At 47.5% G+C, this 27,480-nt stretch overlaps 1 protein-coding gene across 1 annotated transcript in view; it reads right to left on the reverse strand.

Annotated features, from left to right (window-relative positions):
* Nucleotides 1-9,192: 9,192 nt before the first annotated feature.
* The window catches only part of TRIM66 (tripartite motif containing 66), a 56,851-nt gene continuing 38,563 nt past the window's right edge, over nucleotides 9,193-27,480 (reverse strand). Inside the window, exons 14-23 of the mRNA XM_053673157.1 lie at nucleotides 20,439-20,960; nucleotides 20,087-20,279; nucleotides 18,563-18,623; nucleotides 17,963-18,137; nucleotides 17,369-17,658; nucleotides 16,759-16,885; nucleotides 16,375-16,449; nucleotides 15,868-16,020; nucleotides 15,235-15,453; nucleotides 9,193-14,483 (exon numbers count right to left, since the gene is read on the reverse strand). Of these exons, the coding sequence (XP_053529132.1) occupies nucleotides 14,424-14,483; nucleotides 15,235-15,453; nucleotides 15,868-16,020; nucleotides 16,375-16,449; nucleotides 16,759-16,885; nucleotides 17,369-17,658; nucleotides 17,963-18,137; nucleotides 18,563-18,623; nucleotides 20,087-20,279; nucleotides 20,439-20,960 (1,875 nt within the window). The 3' untranslated portion in view covers nucleotides 9,193-14,423. The remainder of the gene's footprint in view (nucleotides 14,484-15,234; nucleotides 15,454-15,867; nucleotides 16,021-16,374; nucleotides 16,450-16,758; nucleotides 16,886-17,368; nucleotides 17,659-17,962; nucleotides 18,138-18,562; nucleotides 18,624-20,086; nucleotides 20,280-20,438; nucleotides 20,961-27,480) is intronic.

Consider the following 27,480-nt stretch of genomic DNA (forward strand, 5'->3'; position numbering starts at 1 on the left):
GGCCCGGACTGCGGCACCTAAAGCCACTTCCAAGCCGGCGGAACAGCCGCGGGAAGAGGCGGACGGGGGCCGCGCGAGGACAAAGCTCCTTCTACCCACCGACCCCCACCAGGAGCCTGCTTGCCCCGGCTGCGATCCCGAAAGCAGCTCCTCTTAGGGCCTAACCGGATCATCCTGTCTCCAGGACAGAGAAGCAGCCCCAGTGACACGAAATTAAAACTTCCAAACAGTGGAATCATCACTGTATTGGTGATGGCTGGGCCAATATTTGCCCCCAGGACCCGAGGTCTGGTCTGGGCGCCAGTGGGACCTTGTGTTACAGTGGGTTCAGAAGTAGCCTAAAAAGACAGAAAAATGAACCGGATGCAGTGTGGAGGGGAGCCCGAGGAGGGAGGGTGTTTGTCCCCACCGAGGGGGCTGAGAAGACTCCTGCCAGACCAAAAGACAATTCCGGGAGAGGTACTTTAGCTACAAACTTCTGTGAAACCTTGTGACTGCAGCCTCCCTCCACCCCACCCCCTCCGCTGGAGGCTGCAATACCTACTGCTCCCGCGGGTTGCTAATGTACTGACTGCTTGACCCGGACTAGGAATAATTTATGTGGGCGTAGGCCCTGCTCTCTAGCAGCTGTGGGGACGAAATTCAACTCTCCCAATACTAGCCTAATTATTTGAGGCCTATAGCCTGTAAAATTTGATTGATAACCAATCACTTGGGACAGCAGGCCTATTCATTTAATTGCTTGGAGGTAGGGGTACATTTGGCAACTGGTTCATCCTGTCCGGTTCACCGGAAAACTCAAAATGGCCTTGGTGGGCGAGCACAAATAATCCCCATCATGTCCTCTACTGTAGAACTTGGGGGTCTTGGCTAGAGGGTGTTTTGTTTTGTGTTTTGTTTTTCCTGGAGAAATACAGAACTATTGTCTAACAAGGGTCTGGAAGAGTTTACAGGGATTTTCTCCTTGGCCCTTCTCCCAACCCCACCTCCATGGAGCATGAGGGTTAGCAGACTGTGTCCAACAAAAGGAGATACACTCCGCCATCTGCTTCAAGCTGTGAAGTGTATGGATCTGCCTTTAATCAGCAGCTGTGAAAGAAGCCCTACAGTCCACATCTTTACCAAGAAATAACTTTGAACTGTTCACTTCCTAATGCTTATCAAAAGTCTGGCTGAGAAAAACTGCAGTTATGGAGAACTATTTGAAAGGCACGCGGACGACCCCACGTCTATATGTTGATACATAGTCTTTGGGTCAGTGAGTCCTAAACACCGCTATGTAGCCTAGGCGTCTGGGGAGTTCTGTTGTCGCTTTATTTTGTGTTGAAATACAGATTCACAGGTTACACTTCCAGAAATTCTGATTAAATAGATCCCATTAAACCATTTTAAAAAGGTTTTCAAGCAAGTTTGGTACAAAACCAGTTGGAAATCACTGGTCCGTAATTTATTCTGAATTAAGCCTGATCATCAAAAAGCTGCGTGTTCGTACCACTGTCTCCACCTGAGCAAAGCTGCTGTCATACTTTACCCTTATGCCATATGTTTACCCTTAAAACATATTAGAGATCATGTTTTAAAAAAAAACTTCTATTTACTAGAAGGGTTAATAATGATCCTTATCACATCTCTGTAGTAGAATCCTACCAGATTGCCCGGTCCAGAGTTTTTCAAATTTTTTGGACCATAACCCATGAAAAGAAATATGTTTTACATTATGACTCAGCACACATGTGCCTATACATTTAATAACTTAAACAAGTTTTACATAATATTACCCATCCTACACATGCTAATACCTTTTATCTCTTTTTAGTGCTGGTTTCCACCTTTTAAATGGTTTTTTGACCCCTAGATGAATTACAAGTTGCATTTTAAAAACGGCAGTGTAGACAGATACCGTTTTCTGGAAACAAGCCCCGGATCCTCCTATAAGGGGACTGGGCAACCCGGCTGCCATTGATTGCTCCAACAGCAGGCACCCGACTCAGGCCAAGCCAGCCCTATCCCTCCCCCAGGAATCTGGAATTGGGACTGAGAGATTTCAGTCTTTCTCTAGGTAGCTAACACATTAACATAGAACATCACAACATAGAGAGTCGGGAGCTGTCCACAGATGTGTTTTCTGGCCTGGAAGAAAGCAGAAAGCCAATCTGCAAGAAAAATGTGAAAAGAACAAGAAGGATCCACAAAGGAGAGAAGCAAAGAGTTCTGACAGCTTCCCACCCCTGATCTAGTATTTCCTGAAATGGGCTGCATTCCTGCCTTTGAATCCCACATAATATTTCAAATCTTTATAATAAAGTGCCCTCTTTTGCTTAAGCTAGTTCAAGTGGCTGGGTTACTGTTATTGCAACCAAAATGAATTTAATTACATTGATTTTATATGGCTGTTGTAATAAATTACCATAAATTTGGTGACTAATATAATCACTCTATATCCCTTACAGGAAGGTCCATGGAAGAAATGTATTTCAATCCTGAGTGCCAAAACAAAAAATCTTTCTCCTTATGAAAAACTGACATCTCTTTTCTTAAAAAAAAAAAAAAAAAAAAAAAAAGCATACCTTGAAATTCATCACATTTTCCTTTTCACCTTGGCTTCCAGGAAGCCAAACTGACAGCTCAACTTTAATAACTTTGTCAAACTGTGTCTTGCATACAGGCATTACAACTTTCTCCTGCTCTCTACCATTTCTCATTGTATTGGCTGAATTAGTTCAAGCTGAGTTAAATATTTTGCACTTACTGCTTCCCATGCCTGCAGGGCTCTGCTCCTATACCTCCACAAGACTGGTTCTTTTTCATCGTTCAGATCTCAGCTCACTTGCCACCTCCTCAGAGAAGTCTTCCCAGATCACTGTATCTAAAGCAGTCCCACCCCACAGTCTATCACAATAACCTGCTTTGTTGTCTTAGAGCACTTAAAACCAGCTAAAACAATCTTATTTCCTTTCTTCCCTTGTCGAAGTTGAATTCCAAGCCAATGGGGACCCAGTCTGTTTGCTGCTTATTCCCAGTGCCTGAGACAGTGCCTGGCACTTAGTAGCCATTTAACAAAAACCATGGCATTGGTACATGAAAGAATGAATGGAAGAAAGGAAGGGAGGGAGAGAGGGAGGAAGGGAGAAAACAAAAAAGGGAGAGGGGAAGGGACAGAGAGAAGGAGGGAGACTTTGTAGAATACGGTGAGAGTTAAATAGATGGAAAGATAAATAGGTGGGTAGATAGCCTGACAAATAGACAAATGTTCATTTCTAGTGTGTAAATGTCACTAACATTTGTATAGAGAAATCAGAGAAGCCACACAAAGAGGTAAAAAACACAACTCCCTAAAATATGTACATAGAGGTACTGGGTTTACTTGAGGAACCCTTTGTGTAAAAGCCTTAGACAAAACCTTTTTTTTTAAGTTTTCAAGTGGCTCAAATATTAAATATTATGGCTAGTTACCACAGCTAAAGTCACTAATTCTCAGTGAAATAATGGGTTGCAACATCAGGCCCACCGACCTGGCAAACTCCTGATACGGCCAAGGAAACGCAGTCTATTGCAGGGGTCACTCCCACACAACAATCTGCTCTCATTCCATTCCTGTAACATCAATGTCCCCACTGGCAACAAGAGTTATACACTATTGACTGGAACACTCTGTGGTAATGTCATTGTTACAGTGCAATATCAAGTTGCTCAACACTTGAGGAAGAGAGAACAGATTGAAGTTTGTCACTATAACAAAACAGAGAAGCAATCAGTGCCATTCGTTCCAGGTCTGCCGACCCTGCTGGTAAAAACACCGGAGCGTGATGGGTGCCGGGGGGGACGGAGCTTGGTTTTTTTAAGTCCAGAAACAGTTGATTTATGCATTAACTAAAATTTATCTCTCATATTCAAAAGATTTTTAAGAGATTCCATGTCACAAAAAACACCTCGTAATTTTTCTGTCCTATTAGCTAACTTCAGAGATGTTTAGACTACACGTTACATTAAGATTTCTTAAAGAAGAACATGTCTTTCAAAAGTATATATTGCAAAATGTAACTTTTTCCTACTGAGGTCTGTCTTTGATTACTGGTAGGTTTTACCAATTTATGCAAGTCTTTCTACTTTTCTCTTCTCCTACCCTGGCTATAAAAAAATAAGTAAAACTGAACCTTACGTCTATAGGTCAAAATGAAATAAACATTTGGCAAGTAATCCAGTTTGTCTCATCAACTATAAATATCTGACCCAGCTTCAGTGTCAGATAAAGTTAATTAGAGGTCAGGTTAGTGCACACCAGAGCTAAATTAATTTATCATAAATTGGAAGACTTGATATTAAGATGACAATGATCTCCAAATTTTTATACACACACATATATATCTACAAATATGTATTTTCTTGTCTTAATAATTTATTTCCCTTTTGATAATTATTGAAACAAACAGCTCTGCTTTCTGAGATACTTGAGAGGTTTACCACGCAGAAAAAACAACTTTGGAGTTTTCTTCTCCCTTTGTGTGTCTCATTACTCTGCTGGATTCTTAGTTCAAACAAAGACTTGTCTCATTTAAAGTATTCCCTATCATTAAAAATTATATTCTATTAATTACTTAGCCATTTTCTATAGGATTTTTGTTTTCCTAATGTTCTATTATAAATCTTGATCACATCTAAAAATAACATAAAATAAATAGCATGAAGTTAAAATAGCATAAAAATAACAAATTCTTAATACCATCAAATATTCTGACAGTGTTCAGCTTTTCCCAACGGTCTTCTGCTATTTTTAGTTTGCTTAAACCAGGATGTAAGTAAGGTCCCTTCTTCGAAGTTGGTTTACATGCTTTTTAAGTCTTCTTACAGGTCCCCCCTCCGGCTCACTTCTTCCCCCTTGTGATATATTTGTTAAAGAAACAAAGTCATTTGTCCTGTGAGTTCTCATAGACTGGATCATGTAGATTATATCCTTGTGATGTCATTTAAGCTGTTCCTCTACTCTTGGCATTTCCTGTCCATTGGGAGCTTCATCTGTGAATTGGTAGTTTTAGCTTTAGAGGTTTGTTTAGATTCAGATTCTTCTTAGTTTGGGAACACTTTACAGGTGATACTGTGTTCTTCAGTCAGGAGATCTGTAACGTCTGGATGTCTCTCTCCTTGTGATATGGGTAGCCAGCAATGGTCATCGCCCAGATTCCTTAATTCATTGGGGACCAGAAAATGGTCACATTCCAACCTATTAATCCTTCTGTTATTAGCTGGGATACTTCTGAAAGGGTAACTTTACCTCATCAACTACGGTCAAACCTCAGTTCTTGAACATTCTGGTTCTCGAAAAAAATCAATTCTCGACCAAGCTGTTCACGAAAAAAAAATGTCTGTTGTTTAACAAAACTTCGGGTCTCAGTTCTCTACTGGACAACATTTCCACACTGAGACCTGTAGGATCAGTCACTTGTCTCTCAGGCAACAAATAAAGGAGATTCGGTTTTCGAGCAAAGCACATCTCCAACAGTTGCCTGGGATGAAATTGGAGAAGCAAGGTTCCACTGTATTTGGTTACCCAGAGCTACACTTCATATAGGAAAGAAGATGAATACTTCGTGAACCTAACTAATAAACTTAAAAATTCACAGAGGCACCACCCTGGCCCAGCCTCTCCCGTGAAGTGACATGCCAGAGGGACTCACTGTAAGTGGGGGGAGCAGAGCACACCATAAGGACGAAGGCTTCCGCCAGCACCAGGCTTGTCCATGGGCCAGGGTGGGGCTGAGGCTGTGGAGACCGAGCTTCCTCCCACAGAGTCCTTTGTTTTCTCCATGAACACAGAGCCTGCAGAGTGGAGACCAGGGGTAGAGAAACTGGCAGGAAGCAGTGTATTAGAGCAGCGGCTTTCCTCTTTTTTCCCTTTGTCAAATAAAAAAACGACAACGACCAACCCAACAGCTGCCTGGTGTGAATGCAGTCTTGAATCATAAACAAAGTTGCATTTTATTGGTCACATCACATAATAAGGTTGTGAATGATTGCTTAATTCTTGGTACCAGAAGTCCAAGTATAGGCACCTGACTTTTTAAAAAGTCATTTTTGCCTTGGCTGGTATGGCTCAGTGGACTGAGCACTGGCCTGCAAACCAAAGGGTTACTGGTTCAATTCCCAGTCAGGGCACATAACTTGGTTTTGGGCCAGGTCCCCAGTAGAGGGTGCTTAAGAGGCAACCACACAATGATGTTTCTCCCCCTCTCTCTTTCCCTTCCCCTCTGTCTAAAACAAATAAAATCTTTTTTTTAAAGTCATTTTTTAGTAAAAAAGGTAGGTAATTACTATAATATTTCTTTTTCTATAATAGGTATAATAATATTTCTTATACCTATTTTTTTTCTAAAGATCATATTTTTTAAAGATTTTATTTATTTATCTTTAGAGGGTAAGGGAAGGAGAGAGGAAGAGAAACATCAATGTATGGTTGCCTCTCATGTGTCCCCTGCTGGGAACTGGCCTGCAACCCAGGCATGTGCCCTGGCTGGGGATCGAACCACGATACTCTGGTTCCCAGGCCCGTGCTCAATTCACTGAGCTACACCAGCCAGGGCAGTATTTCTTATACCTATTTTTTTGGACAGGTAGGCAAAAAATATTTTTTATGGTGTGCCACAGAATTACAGTAATTAGTGTAATTAGTGTATGTGTGCCATGAGAGGAAAAGGTTGAAAATTGGTGTGTTAACAGTATAGGCCTAACTGCTGGAACAACAACATAAAAAGACCCCAAAATAAAGGGGCTTAAAAGATAAAAATGTATTTCTTTCTCAAGTAGTAGTCCAGGAAGTAAGCAAGCAGGCAGTTCTAGGCAAGTTCAAGGTGGGTTCAAGCAGATGGCACTGCCTCACGAGACTGTCAAGGAACTGAGGTTCCTTCCAGCTTCTAGTGCCACCATTCTCTAGGATGTCACCCATCTGCAGGACTGAAGTAGAGACCAGAAGTTGATCTATGTTTTTGTCTGAAGAGTAAAGAGAGAGGAAGTGGAGAACAAGCGATTTCATTTAAAACCTGTTGTCGTAGACATGACTGCTTCTCACGATGGACCAGCTATGGCTCATTCATAAGGCAACATCCAGCTGTAGAGAGGGGCGGGAAGGTGGGGAAGGGAGTTATTACAAAACTAGGGAGCAAATGGATACCGACAATCAGCAGGCTCCGCCACAGGTGGAAACTGGCCTCTAGGGGCTGATCACTCTCTCAGCTCCCAAGCCCTGTCCTGGGCAAGGCTTCCGGGGGCTCCTGGCTGCAGGAGGAGGCCCTCGCCCCCAGCTCCACGGCCCTTGACCAGGGCTCTTCCCAGAGTCCGCACATTCTCATTCTAGGAGGCCCTGCAACACACACCAAGCATTAAACTGCACCTACAGCCTGCAGTTAATCTGGTCTCTACTGCCAATGTTGGAAATTGTCTTTATAATACTGCCTTTTAAATTATCTGTCTAGGAGCAATTCGTGGAATTGGCAGTTGGCTCAGGCTTCTTAGCAATCAATCGTCTTCTGAATGAAGAAGTTCTTGTGAAGTAAAAAACCATAACCTACAAACTGTTATCAAGTGCAATAAAATTTTTATAAATTATAAAATTAACAATTAATGGGTTTAACATAAGTTTATAGATATTCAATTAGACATTTATTCTTTAAGTTTTACCATCTTTAATTTTTTAGCATTTACTTTCATAGGCCCCTTGAAAAACTCTAAACTACTAATTATTTTCAAGTGTAATAAAATTTTTATGAAAACTGTCATAAAATGACAATTAATGAGTTTAACATATGGTATAGTTTATAGACATTTAATTGTATATTTATTTAGGTTTTGTCATTAAAAATTTTTTATAACATTTTTATCGGGCCCTAGATACTCTGCCTGGACCGCCCAGTGGGTAAAACAGTCCAGAGGCCACGTACGCGGGACGAGGGGGTGTGCCTCAGACCTGCCTGCCAGGTCCATCATATAAGTAGTAAGGGCAAAATATAGTTAGTACTATAATATAATTAGTAAGGACAAAACAGCAGAGCACTCCGACCAGGTAAGGGGAAAGTTTCAGGGACCTGGACCAGTCTGGGAAGGGGCGGGGGACCGGGAATGATTTCCAGGTCTCATCTTGAGCATTAAAAGCAGTGATCATCCCTCCTTGAAACACAAACTTCTCTGACACCACACGCCCGATTTCTTTCTGACATCCCTGGCTTCTGAGATCGGGAATATGCAAGGAAGAACCAGAGGATGGCTGGTGTCCCGGGTGACACTGAGACACCCAAATGAAGGTGTCCAACAGACCACAGGACAGGGGGTCCGGAACTCCAAGAACAAATCCGGGACTTTTACCAGATTCTCTGAGACTTCTGCATCAATTAGGGTGCTCAGTTGCGAGTAAAAGAACCCAGTCCTGGCTAATTGAATCAGAAAATGAGTTTTGGAAAACACTTTTTTAGGCAGTTCACAGAATTGCTGGGAAGGCCAGAAAATCAAACTAAGCTAACTAGTCTGCTGCAGAAATTGTCGCTGCCACCAAGCACCAGGTGCTTCAACTTGTTTTGCTGCTGTTGCTGCCGCTGCCATGGAAACCCCACCTTGATGCCACCAACACTGCCACCAGGAAGTCTCTGTGGGCCCAGCTTTTTTTTTTTTTTTTTTAATTACTACCACTAGACCTGTATCTTGGCTTCAAGGGATGCTGGAAAATGAAGATTTTAATACATCTAGGTTCTACAGTGAGAAGCAAGCTCTGCCCCTGACGACACCTGAGGTGCACAATTCCCTGCAAATAGAAAAGGGGTTCAGATTCTATGTAGTCAAAATGAGTGAAATCATTCGTTGTACTGTCCTTACCTTAAGTGGCTGGAAACCACTGGTGAAAAGTGGGCAGAGGGGAGAGCCAAGACTAGGCAACTAGGAAGTATCACTATATAGAGCACATTCTTAAAACACTCAGTGCCCGCAAGTGGCGGACATTCACAAGACAGTGTTCCCTAACCCCACCTCGGATCTGCTGCCTGCATTCTGAAGCACAGGCTGCGTCTGTGCAATCAGAAGCAGAGAGCCGAGTTCTTCCCTAGAAAGAAGGCTCCCCATACCTTGTGTTCTTAATGAGGCTGGAGTCCAGGGGCAAGAAGACCATGAAGTATGGTCAACAACCTTCACTGAAAAAACACTCCAGGACACAATTACTGGTAACAAAAAGTGCTATTTTTTATTTGTTCTTGAATGTGTAGGTCCTTTTAAGATCAGTGACACTTCCCCTTACAATATTCCTCCCTCATTCCCCCAACTAAAACTTTTGGATTCCAAGGGCTGTTTCTAGGAAAAGGCCTAGAAAGAACTCACCTAGATACCCAAGAAAGGCGTGCAGCTTGAGGAAGGGGCGGACAGCTCCGGAAGCAGCAGCAGCTACTGAAGGCTTTCCTCAGAGCAGCTCATTTTGGCCTGTGCGTCCCTTTGCCCTGCCTTGGCCAAGACTCCCCAGCTGGGTCCCACACCCAGTATTCCCTTGTTCCTTGTGTGGCCTGAACTTCAGAGTTAGAATCACCATTACCGTCTTTAGAGCTGGGGAACCTCTGGAAATCACTGCTTTCCATACCCGTCCTTGATCCGGGCCCAGCTCTATAGATAGGGAAACTGTACCCAAGGTCACGCACCCCATAACTGGCATAGACCAAACTTAGGTGTTCAACATCTCAAATGAGATTTCTCTTTACAACACCTCCCTACTTCCAAGAAAACAACATACGTTTGCCTCCAGCTCTCAGAACCGGAGCATGCAGGTGGCTATGACCCGTACAGATGGGAAAGACCTGGCTGAAGGAGGCTAGGCTGACCCCAACTGAGCCCCAAGCCAATGACAAATCACAGCACTTCTCAGTTTCACCTCCACCAGGATGTTATTGGTGGCAGACACTCACCAGGCCAGGAGTCTCCTCCTGGCTAGCAGCACCGAACCACACATGCAAACAAGTTCCCGAGCTCCTTGGACCACCATTCAACAGCAACAAACCCTAGTGCAGGAACCTGAGATGAGCTGCCCACTAGCCTGATAATCCCATTTACCAAACTGCTTCTTGGGGAGACCCAACCCATCCTTTTGGGCTGATTTAAATGGGGCCTCTCAGCAAACGAGGCTACAGTCTGTCTCTGCTGCGTTGGAAGAGACAGGGGGAGGGCCGGCAGATGCTGTCCTCCTGGCAGAGCTCATGATAAACATCGTGGCACAAGGAGAACTGGGTCCAGGAGGAGAAGCAGGCAGAAGAGAGGAGGCCAGCCGACACAGAGGGCGGGGCCAGAGCAGCAGCGGCAGTGCTTCCTCCCGCCTGCCCAGCCGCTCCAGAGGAGAGGCCAGAGAAAGCTACAGTGCGTCCCCCTGTCAAGGTCTCAACGGAGGCTCAGGCCCGCATGGCTGACAGGTAAGAGGATGATAACCCAGAGACTTGTGGTGTCCTGCAAGCCAAGAGAAGAGGGTGTTTCAATGAGGAAGTGGTAGAAGGTGTGAAATGTATAAAGTTCAAGACAGTTGAGAGCTGAAAATATCCATTTAATTTGGCAACTGCATGGTCACTGGTGACTTTTATGAAAAACTATAGAGGGTGAAGAGTGATGTGAGAGAAATCAGTGAAAAATATTCTTTTTAAAAGAAATGAAGCTGACAAGGAAAACATGTAAGAGGCAACAGCCTCTAGTAGGTTTTTAAAAAAAATTTGGGGCGGGGAGCCTGTGCTTGTTTGTGGATTATGGGAGGTAACCAATGGAGAGGGAGATTGAAGACGCTGGAGAATAAGGGCAATGCGACAAGTGACAGAGCAAACTCTCGGAGGGCATATAGCAGGGTTCAAGAAATAGGCACCAAACAGGAGCAAGAGGAAGGACAAAGACAGAGAGATGGGACAGGGGAGAAAGAAGCGGGGAAGGAAGTGGTTGCCTTGGGGCCTCTCATCCAGGAAGCGGGCAGTGAGGCCAGTCACCTGCTGGGGGCAAGGATGAATGGCATGGACTGAAAGCAGAATAATAATAAGTCGGACATACACCAATAAATACTGAGAGTTCAACTCAGGCTGTCACTATGGCTCTGCCATGCTTAGCAGCCCAGGAAGATGGAGCAAAAAACCAGGGTGGTACAGAAAATGGAGAATGGTTAACAGTTTCAGCAGAAGTTGGGGGTGATGAGAAACTTCAGGATTGTGATAAAAATGTCAGCGATGGGCCATAGGCTCAGGCTGGGGAGAGGAAGAAGTCCAGGAGAAGGCTGAAAGACTGGAAGGACAACTGAGGCCATGGAAATGGGCTGAAGGAGCAAACAATTTAAGTAAATAGCAGTGAGGGAGTAGGAGGAGAGCGAACATAGCTATGGTGATCCAAAAGGAAGGTCTCAGTCCAGGAGCTCGGAGAAGATTAAGGCGCTACCATGGATTGAGAGAGGAAACGGAGCTGAGGCCAGGAAGAAACAAGAAGGGGCTTGGTCTTAGGCAAGGACCTGTTGCCAGAAAGGGGCACGGAGAGCCAGCGTGTGCCGGGGCTGACGGCAGGGCCTGCGCACAGCAAAGGCTAGGGGCGTCCGGTGGCTGCCGCTTGGTGGCACCTGCAGAGTATGTGTAGTTGGCAACTGCTAGAAGGCAGGCAGGACCGACCTGCCCGTGTTCCGAAAGAGTGCTCTGCAAGTTCCTCAGTGTTTGCACGAAAACCTCCTTTGCATCAAAGGAAACCACTTCATCCTCCTGTCTCTCAGCACACCCAAGAAGCCCAATTTCGTCTCTAGGGTGGTATTTTGCACCATAAGAATCCAGAGGTCATTGTATCTCATTTCCTGACTTTGTCAAGGGCCAAAGAACTTGACTGACTTCAAAATGGGGCCACTACAGATCTAAGCCAAAAGTGGGATCCACTCAAACATTTGCAAAGAGCCACTGAAATCAATCACGAAGCTAATACTTTGAATTATTTTTCTAAAAAGGCATGATCTGTTTTCTGCATGCAAAAACAAAACAAAACATAACCATGACTCACAACACTGCTGCTAAGCACACAGGAAACGGCACAGAGAGGGCAGTGCTTTCAGATAACCAGTGCAGGGATAGTATGGTGGACCAGGACCTGGAACCCTCGGAGGGAAGGACACTCTGCCTCCTGGCCCTCGAGGCTCAGGTACTTAAAGGAACCTCTCGGCATGCAGGATCTCTGTAATCAGAAGGGAATGTGTGACTCCCTACTACAGTACTGAGATCCTCTGGCCCAGCAGGCTGATCCCTGGGCCCATCGTGCTATCCCCAAGCTGAAAGCTTCATTGATAGAAGGAAAGCCAAGCCTCTAACCAGGCATTTCTGCTTTATATTTGTGGTCTCCAGCTGGTCCTGGGGAAGGATCTTAATCGAGTTTGAGCTGGACACAGCCTTCACCTGGCTGCTCAACACGAAGCACCATGAAGCTCTCTCAGTGGGGGGACAGGGAGGTGTGGGAATGTGGGCCACACAAAGGAAAGATTACCAAGAGCAGGAACCAGTGAGGTAATTACAGAGGGAACCTTGCCAAGCCGACCAAACAGAGAGAAACATTCAAAAGTTGAAAGAGAAGTGGCCAGAACCTAAACCAGAAAGTCATGTGAGCCCAAGGACTGCTTTGGAGCATTAAAGACTTAGTTACCCCAACCGAGAAAACAGGGTATGGAAGCCCACCTGCTTAGGGGAGCTTGGAAGTGCTGGTGAAAGAATGGCAAGTCAATGGGCGCGCTTTGCTGTACTGGGAAGACCTGCCGGCCTGGGCGGAGAAGGAAATGAGCAGTGCCATCAACTCACAAGGAGAGAAGAAATGTTTTCTGTGATCCAAATGTTCCCATCAACGAAGACCCTACAAACAAGAACTTCCTTAGACTGCATCTCTTAGCAAAAATAAAACCATAAACTCAGACTCCTGTGAAATTAACCAAACCATGACAGGACCCCCTAGGGAGACCTCTGTCCCCTGGCAACTGAAGTGCAGGTCCACGGCTCCCACACAACATCAGCAATGGGTTCTTTCTCGAGCAAAACTTGTCTGACCAGGTGGCCTGACCTCCGGCACCCGCCTATGCCTCTTCCTCCCTAACACCCTAAATGAACCATGAAGATCCATCTGAGATGCAGCCTGGAGCTCTGCTCCTGTTCCCATGGCTTCTAGAACACTTCTCTCTGCTTTCAAGGAGAAGGAAAATCCTGAAATGGCTTCAGGGTCTTGGAAGGGCACTGGCTTTTTGCCTCCCAGGTCTCCCCTTCTCCACCCTAGACAGAACTTCCCTGTGAATGCTCAGGCCTGGCTCCTGCCAGTCCCCCTGGCTCTCTCCAACCTCCAACAACAAAAACAAGAGCTACCAGTAGAAGCGTGGCTTTTTCTGGGCTGTGGAGAGCCCACGGGCAGGCAAGTCGGAGGACTCCCTTCCGATCTTTGGCTCTGTGAACGTGGCCAGATTGAGGACTAGAATCTCGAAGCAGGAGGAGAGGCCCAGCGGAGTGAGCTGGCTGTGATCACTCTCCTTGCCCAGGAAACTAGTTGTCCCTAAAGCAGCTGTCTCAGCTTCCCAAGCAGAACCTGGGATCCAAAATGGAGAGAGGGAAGGGGTGGCCACCAACAATCACATCTAGGAAAGCGGGTTCTGACACCAAAGAAGAGATATTAGCCCAAAGTGAGTGGCTTAAAGGGCTGGCTATGCGTTGGCGTCTTCTTAAGCTCAGTGAAATCTGAGCCTAACGCTGTGAGTGGTCTCTGCAAGCCAGCCCTGCAAGCCAGCCTGCTCAGCAGGAACACCACACCAGGCGAGCCCTTTCACAGAAGTCAACGAAGTCAACGAAGTCAACGCCAGGAAAGGGGGCGCGGAAAACAAATACCCTGAAAACCGTTAGAACCCGAATAGGCACCTATTGAGACCTCTGACCTCCAGAAGCCTCCATCACCCTGCCCAGGGCTGGTACCTCTATCCCGGCAGGCCAGACAAAGGCAACCAGTGACAGTCTTTGGCTGTGCTGGACCAGGGATCACAGGCCTGCCATAGGTCAGAACCTCTCTCCCTTCTCTTACCCTCTTCTGAGCCCTGCACTCTGAAAGGTGAGAAAAGTCTGCTTTTCAGCAGGAGTTCACCAAGGAAGTTAGGCCCTCCCAAGCCTGACCAGGCTTGGTCTCGCCAAGCTACCCTACACACGTGATTACTCTGGTGTTAGGGAACACCTCCCTCTTTGCTGTTTATTACTGAAACCTTCTCTGTAGTGGAGGCACTATGGCTCCCAAATAAATGCTGTAAGATGCGAATGGCAAAGAAGGGCACTACATCAGCTCGACAAGACTTGTCTCACATCCACAGTCTGAAGAGAATGAGCGGGAAGGTGGGGAGGAGTGGTCGTGAGGATGCGGCGGCACCACCTGCCAGAGCGCCGGGTCTCCTTACAGCCCTACACCTGGGAGACGCTGTTGGCCAGGCGGAAAGACATTCTTTTTGCTCTTTCATTCTCCTGAAAGAAAAAAAAATTCCGGAATTAGAATGGCCTTCAGAAATATGGCATTTATTAACGCGAGCAGGCTGTAAGTGTCCAGCTTGGGACTCCCGGGAGCCAAAGTAGCTTTTTCCCATCCTGGGAACACAGCGGCAAAACTCACCGAAGGCACTAACCACTGTGTGCAAAGGATCATAAACAACTGCGGGAGGCTGGTCGGACCTGCGCACAGCAGGCAGGCAATACACTTTGGTGGAATTAAATAGCTTTGAATTGATCTTTCAGGGCTGCCCAGGTGGGACCGTGAGAAAGGCCGGAAGAGCTCTCTTGGCCACAAGCACCACCTCTCCTTCTTCCTCTACGCCAAGGGTCTGGGGAGGTTCCTTCCTGACCCCAGACCCAGTCAAGATCAGGCTCTGAGACCAGGCACTTCTGTCAGGGGCATCACGGTTTAGAATAACCTGCACTGAGCAGGGAGTCGGGACACCACAGCATTCACCCTGGTTCTGCCATCACGTTACTGCGTGGCCCTGAGGAAGTGCGTCCACCTCTGAATTTGAACCTCAGGGGTAATCGGAGTTGATGAGCCCTGCACTGCCCTGCTCTGCCTTCCTCTTAGGCTAAGGGACTGGAAATGAGGGCTCACTGTCACCACTCTCTTGTGCCACCCGAGCAGCTTCCCTCTGGGGGCTCTCGTACATGTTGCTGAGGTGCCTGCACCTGCCCAATCGCCCTCCCACCTCCCTGCCAGCCGGCAGCAGCTCTTTACCAGGTGTCGCCGCCGCCTCTTGGGTTGGATGCCCTCCTGCATGTAGGGGGGCCACGGGAAGCCTTGGGGAGTGGAACACCCGCTCTCGCTGGACACCTCCTCGGAGTCGGAGTCCTCCTGCCTCGGCTGGGCGAACTGTTTCTCTGGGTAGATCTCCTTCAACCAGCCCTCAAAGAATACTTCCAGGCAGCGGCCGGCCTCTGCAACCTCGGAGTCAGGCTGAGGGGGAGGAGAGCAGGGATGGCCTGGCCTGTTTCCACTGGCCCATCTCCCAGGCCTCCCAAGAGCTACGCAGACACCACAAAGCCTAGCTGGGTCTCTTGGGTGTCTGAAAATTTATGTTTTTCTCCTCGGGACTCAGAATAACTAGTTTGGTATCCATTCTTACAGCAGAAATGACCATTACCCACACATGGCCAGTCACTAGCACCCCCATCTTCCTCTCGAATCCGTGGTAAAGCCCACATGGGGGAGAGACCTTTTAAACAATTGTGACTACAGCAGACCTCAGAGTTCTACTCCTAAGTCCTCAAAGCAGCCCAGGACCAAACCTGACACGCAACCCACATGACAATCTTGGAGCCGTTGGGAAATAGGGGAGAGGTTAAACAAGCAAGACATACATAAACATACATAATTGAACTTAGCACAGTTCCAGAACATGAGGCGCACGTCTGACACCACCTCCTCTGGGGTGGTGTAGTGAGCTGGGTCCTTCTTTTGCAGCTTCCTCCGGATGATTGACAGGTCCATTGGCCTCTTGATAATTTGGTAGTAATGCCGGGCCTTGGGGAGAAGGAAGAAAGCAGGAAGAGAAAAGTAAAGATAAAAGAAGAGATGGAGAATGAGTTGGAATAGAATTGAAAGGATGTAAGAAAGAGAAAGGCACAAGAAGAAAAGCACCGAGGAAGAAAACAAGGAGAAAGAGAAAAGAAGGAATGTTTTACTCGTCAAGTCAGGTCGGATGCAGCAGCAGCTGGGGAGAGGCTGTGGTGACCCTGGCCCCGGTCACCCAGACCATCCACAAATTAATATACTTGCAGTGGCTGTGCTCTGAGCCCACTTGGGTGCCACTGTCATGTGCCCCCAGGCCTCGGGCCCCCTAAACAGAAAGCGCAGGAGCAGCGGGGCCTTCCTTACCAGTGGGCTGACGGGCTCGTGGAAAGGCAGGCTGAGGCTATTGCAGCACAAGGACAGTACCAGCTTCTCACACTTCTGCAGAAATCAGAATTGGCAGTGTTACTTTGCTCGGGCCCCAATAGTGACCCTGAGAACTCTAAAGGGGTTGGCTCTGTGCCACAGGTTATGAGCCATCATACTACAGCAGTTTAGCCTCCCAGGCCAGAAGAAAACAGCTGGCAGAGGGAAAATCATAGCAAACTCCCCATGGGCCAGACTGGCAGGCACAGCCCCCCAGAGAGGCACCTGGAGAAGCCTCTCATCCCCTCGGAAAGGCCCCGGCCCCAGCTGGCACAGAGAGGCTGCCCCAGGCATGGAGCCTTGCTCCCAAAGACCCCTCCCTACCTTCTGGTCAGATATGCTCAGTCCAGGAAGGGCCCGCACTGCAGGCTGGGTGTAACGGGCATTCTCACAGTCGTACTCCATCTCGGGCTGGGTCAGGCTGCGGCACAAGGTACACACCCAATCTCCCCTGCAAAGGTGGGTGGGGCCAAGTTAGGCCTCAGCACATTGCCCAGAGCTCTGTCCCTTGTCCCTATGCCCCAAGACAGTTATGGGGGTGGGGGGAGTGACATAGGAAACTGAGTCCTCAGCCCTGCACTGTAGGGAATGGCTTCCTGACCACAAGCTTGAGAGAAATCCAATAACTCAGAATTTAAAGAATGTAGGAAGAGGGAAGTCACGAGGGGCTGGGACAGGAATATAGGGATAATCTGTGTGCAAGAGGAAGCTGAGAACAGAGAAGGAAAGGAAGCCAACTGAATTTTGGACATCCACCTTTCTGTGTGCTGAAGGAACACCGCTGTACCACCACCGACGCACAGGCCTGCAATTCATGCAGGCTCAGAGAGGGGAGGAAGCCCGCCAGAGGGAGCTCTGAGGGCCTGGCCTGAGATAATCACCCTTGGACGATGCCCCTCCTAGAGAGCTGATGGCCAAGATTGGCCTGACTCACCCTGGAAAGCTGAGCAAGGCTGGCAGGTGGCAGGAAAGGTGGAACACCTTGGGGCAGCGGTCACAGCACAGCAACTCTCCCCCATTGAGGCACACGGCACAGAAGTCCTCATTCTCTATTGGTGCCGGGGGCCCCTTCTTGGCTCCAGGGGCTCGAGAAATGACTCTGTGTTCTTCAGGAGATGCCCCCTCCACCTCTGGTGCCTGCTGCCCCGCCAGAGATGTAACAGTGACCTTTCTTCCTCCCAGACTTGGGGCCTGGATGGCATCAGGCAGGTTGTTCTGACTGACCTGGGCAAAGAGGGGAGTGTGAGCCTTGAGAGCACAGCGCCGGTAGGCTGTTGAGGGAGGGAAGGAGGGTGGGGACTGATAGGCCCTGAACACAGACTTATTCCAGGACCACCAGCCAGCCAAGCTCCAGGAGTGCTGGCAGCTCACTCCTAACGTGCATCTCACAGGCCCATTACGACAGGGGACAAAGTCTGGCTCAGCTGCAGCCCCACTCAGAGACTCATGACAGGGCCAGAGCCAGAATTCTGGCAGTAGTAAAGAGAGAGATGCCAAGGTTCAAGGCCAAGGCAAAGAAAAGTGATACCTTAATGGCCATGCTGGAGGACTCAGTGCCACACTCGATGATCAACAGGAAGCCTCCATCCTGATTGTTCTTTTGTGGCTTCAGCTTGAACACAGGCATCTCTCCCGAGGAGGCAGCACAGATCTTGAGCCGCTCCAGCCGCACATAGGGAATCTTGGGCTTGCTACTGTAGGGTCTATGGCAAGAGAGACACCCTTGGGTTTTGGTGGGAGCCTCCTCTGGCCCCAACCTCTATGTAAGGCTCATCCAGGATCTCACAACTGAACTGCTACAGAGATTTCTTCAGTCCAACCCTCGACAAACCTATAGTCTGCCCTCCTGCCCGGCCCTTCCTGGCCAGGCCTCGTCAGCTTCTGGAAAGCCCTTTGGTTAAAGAAGAGGCTTCGTGAAGAGTGAGGACTGGCCAGAGTGCATGCCACACAGTGTGGGAGCACGACATCCTCCCGTCACCATCCCAGACACCCAACCACCCAGACCTCACAGTTGCAGGCAAACTCCTGCTTCTGGTTAAGTCATCAAGGAGGCTTACTTCCTGTGCCAGTCTCCCAGGACATAGGTTTGAGGGGGTGGGGGAAAGAGGCTGGGCCAAGAATCTGTTACCTGATGATCTGGTTCTCCTTGGCATCCAGTTCTAGGGCTCCTTGTTCAAAATTCTCATACCCTAAGGCAAAAGAAAAATGTATATGACATATATTTATGACAATGTACCCTGTGACCCACACTTATATCTGCTACTCATACCTTTGGCCACCTACCTGTCGCACATTGTTAAATACACTGTAGTCATTCACAGTGCAGAAAATCCTACCATGGCTCTCCTTCCTGAGAGGGGAAGAAGGCTACCTTCTTTTAAAAAGATAAACACTCGGAGGCTGCCTAGGGGTGATTGTTAGGTCAGGCGCTGAGAGGCCAGCTTCTCACCTTCGATGTGAGCTCAGAAATCACTGTTCTGCACACACTGGTGTTACCTGCTCTCGGGAGTCATTCTGTCCAGTCTCTGCCTTTTCAGCCACGTGCTGGCATTGCAGCACTGCCTGAGGACCCAGCTCACACTCTGTGGGCAAGAGCCTCCTGGGAGCCCTGCCCTGAGTCGTGCAGCCTGCGCAGGTGGGCAGGCGGCAGTGTGGGGAGAGAAGAGAAAATGAGCACTTACTGAGCTCCCAACTCAGCACCAGGCACTGTCCTGGGCACTTTCCACAGTCAAGCAGGACCCAAAAAATGTAACTGCGTAAAATGCAGGGTTACATTATTGTGCAGTTAAGAACCAATAATTTTCCAGTGGGTCATTCAGTCAGTGCCAGTGCGAAGAAAGAAGGAGAAATGTTTCATTTTCATTTATTAAATACACAGGACATAGACTGACCGTTACAAACTAAACACACATCATTCACTGAACTGAAAAAGTCCCATCGGATCACCAGGCAGTTGCTCCCTAACTTCCCCACTGGCCCTCCGCTGCCCAGAAAAAGGAACTTGGGCCAAGCCCCACTGAGAAGGGGTGCAGCAGATAAGAAGAGGATGCAAGACCATCTCCACTGGTCTAAATTCCCTCTCCCAAGAGGCACAACACAAATCCACATTACTGCCAGGTGCAAGGCAAACTCCTATTACTACAAAGTCCCCAAATGATTGCCCTGCAATCACTTTTGTCCCAGCAGCCTGTGAGGCAGCTAAGATTAGCCCCATTTATAGAAACAGGTGAGGTATCTTGCCCAGGATCAAACATAAAGAGGCAGTGCTGGTTTTCTAACTCACATCTACCTGACTCCCAAGCGAGACGTGCTCTTTTCCCTAAAATAGTTTGCCAAGGCTCACCATTCTAGGATGACTTCTTCCTATCACCCTCTACCTGCAACCCAGACCCCCAGAATGCTTTTGCACGGGGAATGTTACTAGGTGGCTAAGCCCTGGGCTGTGCCTGGATCAGCCCTGGCCACCGGGAGGGAAACAGAACAGGAATCAGTAAGCCAGTTTCAGAGGATAGAGGTGAAGTCAGCCTGAGAGAGAAGCACTGCTCTGTCAAGCTACAACCTGCCTGCTACCTCTACCACACCTGGAAATGCTGAGTGCACCTGCTCAAGTCTGTGGCCAGGATGAAAGGCAGGCTGCTTACTTGAGTCTCACCTTTTGGGGTCTGGTACTGCTGCAGAGCTATGGATGTGTTGACCACTGAGACCACAGGCGGTTTTTTCACAGAGAGGTTAATTGGTTCCTCCAGTTCTGAGGGGATAGCTAAGTCCTTGGAAACATGCAGGCCAGGGACTGTGGGGCCTTGTCCCGAAGAGTCAGTGAAATGGGTGGAATCCTCACTTTCCATCTTTGAAAAGTAAAAGGACAAGAAAAATCAAAGAAATCAGACATTTTTGCCATTAGCGGTCACAGAGCTATTAGGTGAAAGCAGGAAAAGGCCTGCAGAGGCCATCCTTTTGCTAAGTGATGAGCAGAGAAAGTTGAATAGAGTTTTCCCAGGACTTACCTTACACAGGGCATTCCCCACAGAGGAGTCAGCCCCATCCCCAGGGCACAGACTCCCTGCAGCTCGGCCAGAACCAGGACTGCGGCTGGCTCCAGTCTCTGGCTGCACATCGGAAGCCGGCGGCATACTTTGCAGAGGACAAGTTGCTAGACTTGGCACGGGCTGGGTGGGACCAGACATCAGGCTGGGCCCGGCCTGACAGTAATCAGTTGCTAGGCTTGCGATGGCCTGGGAGGAATCACTCATCAGGGTGGGCATGGACTGGGCTGTGCCACGCACAAGGCTGGGCACTGTCTGCAGGTGACCGGCTGCCAGGCTGGACACAGTCTGGTTCTGACCACTCAGCAGGCTGGACACAGTTGGTGGGGGGCCACTTAGCAGGCTTGGTACTGCCTGGGGGTGGCCAGCTGTCAGGCTGCTCACACTCTGGATCTGTGGCTCTAGGGCCCTCGCCAGCCTCGTAGATGACAGCTCCATCTCCAGAGTGTTGGAAAAGCCCATAATGCTCACAGAGGTGGAGTGCTGCAGGAGCAAAGACAGGGCCGTCAGGCTGTTAGCTGGGGATGGTGAGAAGGGAAGGGGAGATGCGGCCCATGAGAGCTCCGCTCTTTTCTGTCCTCCTAAACCCTTGTACTTCATTCTCATAGCACAGTCTGCGACACCATTCGGTTGATATCTGCTTACCCTACAGACTGTAAACTCCATTAAGGCATGGATTTTGTCTATTTTGCTTACCCTCTATAGTTCTATACCCACGAACAGTGCCTGGCTGAATAAATAAATTAACAAGCTATTTAAATCTTTTCTAAAAAACAATAATAATCCGTGACTTTTTACAAATCTTAAGCCAAATGAATAGCAACTTAGTTTTACTAACAACTCAGTCTATGAGCTTCTCTAAAATAATGAATGTTTTTCTGTTGCTAAAATTTATTAAGAACTTATTGTATGCAAGGTAATTTGCTGAGTGTTTTACATACATTTCCTCATTTAATCCTCACAACAAACCCTGAAGGCCTGTTGTGGAGGCTAAAAGGAAGAGCCCACGTCAAGGTCTAGAGCAATGTCTGCCATACCGTCGGTGCTCAGTAAGCCCCACGGTGGCTCTCATTGTCGCTGTTGCTGGGACCCTGGTTTTACACTGGAGTGAACGCTACAGGGCATTACAACAAGAGCTAGTCACTTCAGGTACAGGAAGAAAGAAGGCAGTTGAGAGCCCCATCCAGAAAGGTATCTGAAGGGTTTTTTTTTAATGTTATTAGAAAACTAATTTTATAAATTTCCATTTCTTTCTGTTTGTGCTCACATATAGAAATACAATTCATTTTTGCATATTGACCTTCTACCCAGGGACCTAGTTAAAGTCAGTTTGGGATTTTTCTTGACACACAGATCCTGTCATCTGTGAATAGTAAGTTTTATTTCTTCCTTCTCTTACATTTGTTTTTCCCACCTTACGCCACTAGCCCAGACCTCCAGTAACCGGTTACACAGTAGTTACAGGAGCCATCCCAGTTTCATTCCTCGTCTCAGGAGGAAGCCCTTCAATATCTCTCCACTGAGCGGGACTTTTGTAGATTCGGAATCTGGGTCTCTGGCACTGAAGCCACAGTTCTGAGTCTGGCCTCTCTGCCTCTCTCTCTCCAGCCCCTCCTTTCCCGTCTCTCCCTACTCTGTTCTTCCCTCTCTGTCCTTCCCGCCCCTGCTCTCTCCTTCCTCCTGACCTTCTTCTCTCTCTTCCTCTCCACTGGTTTTTCTTTGTTCTTATCATCATTTCCTTTTCTCTCCTGGCCCTTTCCCCCTATTACTTGTTTTTAGCAAAGCTTATATTTTCTATTCTTATTCTCAATTTTAAAAGCAGATGAGCTAAGTATGCTTTATCTCTCCAAAGGAAAGTTTGTTTTTCATATGTTCTTTGGTAGCTCAATAGCCTTCAATAAAACAGGTTCGATATGCTCTATACTCTAAGTCCCAAGATAAGAAAGGTTGAGAAGGAGGAAGGATGGGGGGACTGCTCAAACCAAATGAGGCAGACTGGGCAGGGAGGCTCGCTGGAGGGACTGCAGTCGGAAACCAAGGGCTGTCCCAGACAGGCCGTGTGGCAGTGTACAACCATGCTTCCCAGCGGTCTGTACTTCCTTATCTACGGGCAAGGATGTCCGATGACGACCGCACTCCCTGTTGCTAGGCAGCACAATCGAATCCTTGGAGCCGGACTCTTCCACCTTTCCCCTACTTGACAAGTATATTTCATGCAGTTCTGGGGTTCGTTTTATCTACCCATGACACACATGCTCTCAGCCCCTCAGGGAGATCTTAGTGCCAAGCACAGAGAAGACCAAATCCACCCGAGCCCGTCCTAAGTAATAACAATCAGGCACTATATGTCACAAGATTAAACTCCCAAAGAAAAAACTTCCCAGATTAGGGGTACAGATCACATTCGTAGGATATCAACTCTCCTGATTACTTATTGCTATCATGGAATGTGAGTTAATATAATAACAGAAGCGAGGAGGGATGCAGACTGAGCCACAGAAGACTTACGGAAACTCTGTCACAATTTGTCGTAACCTGGACCTGATGGGCCTGCTCCTGTAAATACCCATGACAGCATTAAAATAATACAAGATCAGTAACCTGTCCTAAGATACTGCAGACTAGACTGGTCTCTTTTGTCTCCATGCCTACAGCCAATCTCGGGGAGGCCTAGGCTCTCAGGAGGTGGGGCGAAGCTCTGGCAGTGGTAACAGAGAACCCAGGAAACACGCCCATGGGGGAATTCTGAGAAGGGACTCGGAGCAAGTGCTATGAGGAAGTCAGCCCCAACTCCATTTATACAAACACAGTGGCATTTCTGGAACATATGTGGGCTGAGTATTACTTATTTTTGGATGCTTTATCTGTCTCTCTGGAGTGAAGGGCTACTAAACAGCAAAACAAAGGGTACTCATTTCATGTACAGGAAGGAAGAGGGGCACTGAGGACCTCCATCCTACTCTCCTGCCAGGGTTACAGGGTGAATAGGGGTAAGGGAAGGATCTACTTTCAGAGTCAGGAAAGCAGGCTGAGTCTCTAGGGCCTGCAAGGAAGGAAAGGGCGTCTGAAGCGCACACTAGGGTTGGGAAAGAGCTTGGGAACACAGCCACTCCTGACACTGGGTGCCTCACACACAGGAGGAGTTCATCTGTCAGCGGTGATGATGCCACCTGCCCTCTCTAGCACCCAGGGTCATTGAGAGGTCAGATGAGAAGCAGTGGAAGTCTGTGGCCAGCCGTAAAAGTCTGTGGAGCAATCGCCGACATGTCCAAGCTGGCAGGTTCATAATGGATACCCTGATCTCATCTTTACATACAAAACCTTCAGATTTCACTGGGAAAAATGTGTATTTGAGATTTTTGAGTGAAAATAACCACTTTGTAGTTCAGGGAGGAAAAGAAGTCAACATGCCAAAAATATTCACTCTGCTAATCCACTCAGGTTGCCTTTGGGGTGAGAGGGGAGACAGCCCTGAGCCTGAAGAGCCCCTCCCTACCTCGCCGACCTGGCAAACCCTCACTGCCCCTTACTTTCTCTCCTCCTAAACTGTATGTTCCTATCCCCGTCCTGGTGTTCCTCTTGTCCCTTATCTCTTTGTCTCCTCATCTCTGTTTGCACCTGCTGGACCTGGGACTGCTCTGACTCGCCTCATCTAGAATGCACGTGATCTGCCTGTCTGGAGACCACCTGCCTCCACGACTTGCTGGCCTGCCACTTCCCTGAACTGTCTGACCTTCACCCTCCTCTGCCTGTCACCCATGCAGTCTTCACCCATCTAACCTGTCTCCTGCTCCACCCGTGCTCTGTGTCCTCTCCCCAACCTCACCACCCAGATCTTTTTCTGGAGTTCAATCTGTTAACCATTATTATTATAATTATAGCCACATGGTGATGTCAAATATCAGAGAAATCATTGTTCTTTCATTTTATCAAGAAGGGAAATTGAGACACAGAGTAATTACCCATATTCCCAAGCCTGTGTAGGCCCAAGACTAGGAATCTGAGCCTGGCCTTAAAAATTTGCTGGCTGGTCTTGATTTTGTGCCATTAGCTAGAAAGCCAGTGCCCAAGTAAGGGGGAATTGAGAAGTCAATAAACAGACACTCATTGCACACATGCCCTGCGTTTAATATCAATTTCAGGTTCTTACAGCAAGATAATGGTGCTGGGGATAAAGTAATGCAGATAGGGTAATGTTCCACAGAAATTCACTTTTCAGATATCTGAAACGTACCTTTAAAATGTTATTTTGAAAGGGAGCACTTCTGAAACAATTTACACACTAACAGGCTTACTAAACACAGTACACAGAGACTAATGAGGCCATTTCTTCAGTGATGCAAAGGAACTCTGATGAACTTCTACACTGAGGTGGGCTGTAGGTCAGTGGTGCTTTAGGGAACTCCTAAGAATGTAGGGCTTAGCTTTTCCTCTCAGTTCTCACAACCTGTCACTTTCCAGGTAAAGTTTCCTGCCTTCTCCCTTGTTGTTTGTTAGCTGCCATTATAGAAGTCCTGACTCCCTGCTTCTAATCTGCTCTGCTGTAATGTAAGAAGATGAAAAATTTCCAAAGAAAATCATACAACTAAGCTTTTCAGGTCGACAATGCTGACTAGACACCTGAGTGCAGGCTTGTGCTCTCACACAGCATATAATGCATGAAGTTTGTGACATCTGTTTTTGCTGCTGCTCCGAAGTTTTGACTGATCACTTCTGATGTCAGGTGTTTATTCCAGTAGTTGAAATTGTCAAAGGCTAACCACATCGTGTAAGTGTGCAGTAGGAGAAGGGACCAATGACTTGGCAGTTGTGTCTTGGAAACACATTGAAAGCCTTCACTCTGGCTGAAGGAAACAGAAGGAGACAGGATAGAGGTAAATAGACTTGTGAATTAAATCCTGGGAATATTTAAGTGTGTCAACAGCTTCAGAGTAGGCAGACTGGTTTACTATAAGTATCGTATATCTTGAAACAGGTGAATCAGATAGCTGAGGAGGGAACTAATGTTTCAGCAAGTGGTTTCACAAGCTAGTTTTTAATAGTGAAGTCGTTGCTCTTGTTGACAGTGAGGGCTAAGCTCTTGTACGAATTAGGGCTGCTGCTGTGACTGTAAATATGCAGACTTATGCTAACTGACCAGAGTCAAATGAGAGAAATAAAGAGCACCCAGTGCCCTGATGATCCCAGAAAGACAGAAAGGGCAAAGAGGACCCCAAAGTCTGAAATGGAAGAAAGAGAAAAGGAATAAATGGACTGCAGTAAGTTTAAAGTGAAAGCCAGAAGGAGTGGAACCCTCAAAACACTTGGAGGGCTTCAAGCCTTGGCGACTCGGGAGAAATAGGCCAGCAGCTCTTTGGCCAGGTCAGGGTGAGGAAATTTAAGACCTATACACAAGGAGGACCTGTTTTCTCATGGACTGGGAGACCCAAACAAAGAGCTTGAATTTGGTCTGTGAATTTAACCAGGCTAGAGTACAGAGACAGGCTTCCTAAGCAGAAATATATTCAGGGAACCAGTCCTGGGGAGTGTGTGACTTGATTCCTGAGTAGCACAGTGGATCTCTGTGTAGTTCTACACATGCTAACACAGGCTGTGCCCTAAGAAGGCCTCACGAGGCTCTTTGTTCAGGAAAATTCTGAGCAACAGTTGCTCTCAGGGTTAGGCTATGAGGTGAGATCATGGTCGAGGTTGAGAACCTATGATCTGATCCGTGGTAGTGGATTTGGGGACTATGAAGGCAGGATGCCTAGTGTGTCCTCACTTCTGCCAGGGTTTAGAGTATGAGTTTAAGCAAGTCATTTCCTGTCTCTGGGTTTTAACTTCTTCTTCCACAGGTTGATGTGAATCTCACTGAGTTGTAAGAATAAAATTTAGAGCTCAGACATCAAAGTGTTTTAATAATGGTAATAAATGCTATTTGTATGAATCATACTCCTTCACTCTTCTGCATCACTCTTAATAATCTGGACCACAGGAATGCCTACTTCTTCAGTAACACTGAAGATACATCCCAGGCTCCTCTCAAGCCGTGAACAGCATCCTGGTGGCCTCAAAGTCCTCTGTTAAAGATCTGGGGCCATATCGTGAACAGAAGAGAGATCCCTTTTGCAGGTGAACTGGGTGTCAGATAAGGCTCTCTGTGATGCCTTCAGCCTTGACTCCATAAGAGCTTTTCATAAAGAGGTGTATATATTTTCCAGCAGTTGACTAGTTCAGAAGTATAAAATGAAGCCATCAAAATGTCTTCCAGTTTCACTTGAGAGGTAAGAGGGTTCTGTTGTAGAGCTGGAACCATGTTTTTTCTTCAGAGTGGCTATACCAAGACTAGGAAGCTTAGGCAACAGCTAGTATCAGACAAATGTCAGTGTTCACCCAGAAACGTCATGGTGATTCAGGGAACGTGGCAGGACAAAATGCTCCTAAGACTGCAGAGCTTGTGCCACTGGAAAATCCATTCTAGAACTTTCACATCTCATTTTCGGCAGCAATCTGCTTTCACATCAATCAGCTCATTGAGTCCCAAGTCCTAGGTACCTGTATACAGCTGCTCTGCTCTAACCAAAACCATCCTTGTGGTGGTGTAAAGTCAGTGAGCGGCTCAGAGCACAAGCAGGTCCCTGTGGAACACACAGAGAGCTGCCCAGTACCATAGGTTCCTGCGGCCTGTGACCTTCAGAGAGACTCTGACTTCCCTGGCACTCAGGCCAGTACAGACTGAGGGGCGCGCTGGAGGCCAAACAAAACCTGTACCGGATAAAGAAAACTGAGACCAAACTAGGCTGGCTCCTGAGACCTCTCCCTAGTAAGGCCTCAGCCTACTTCAAAGATTGTGAGGACAGGAAAATCCAGGACACGAGAGGCCAAACGGAGTCCCATCTCTCCCACTGCAGTGCACAAAGAGAGGTCATTTAACCTAGTCACTGAACACATGGTTGAGTCAGGAGCCTGGGCTCAGGTCCTAATGTTGCCAATAACCAACTATGTAACTCTTAGATGGTCACTT

The sequence above is a fragment of the Artibeus jamaicensis genome, unplaced genomic scaffold (assembly GCF_021234435.1).
Source record: "Artibeus jamaicensis isolate MK-2021 breed Jamaican fruit bat unplaced genomic scaffold, CSHL_Jam_final contig_797, whole genome shotgun sequence".
Classification (NCBI taxonomy): Eukaryota; Metazoa; Chordata; class Mammalia; order Chiroptera; family Phyllostomidae; genus Artibeus; species Artibeus jamaicensis.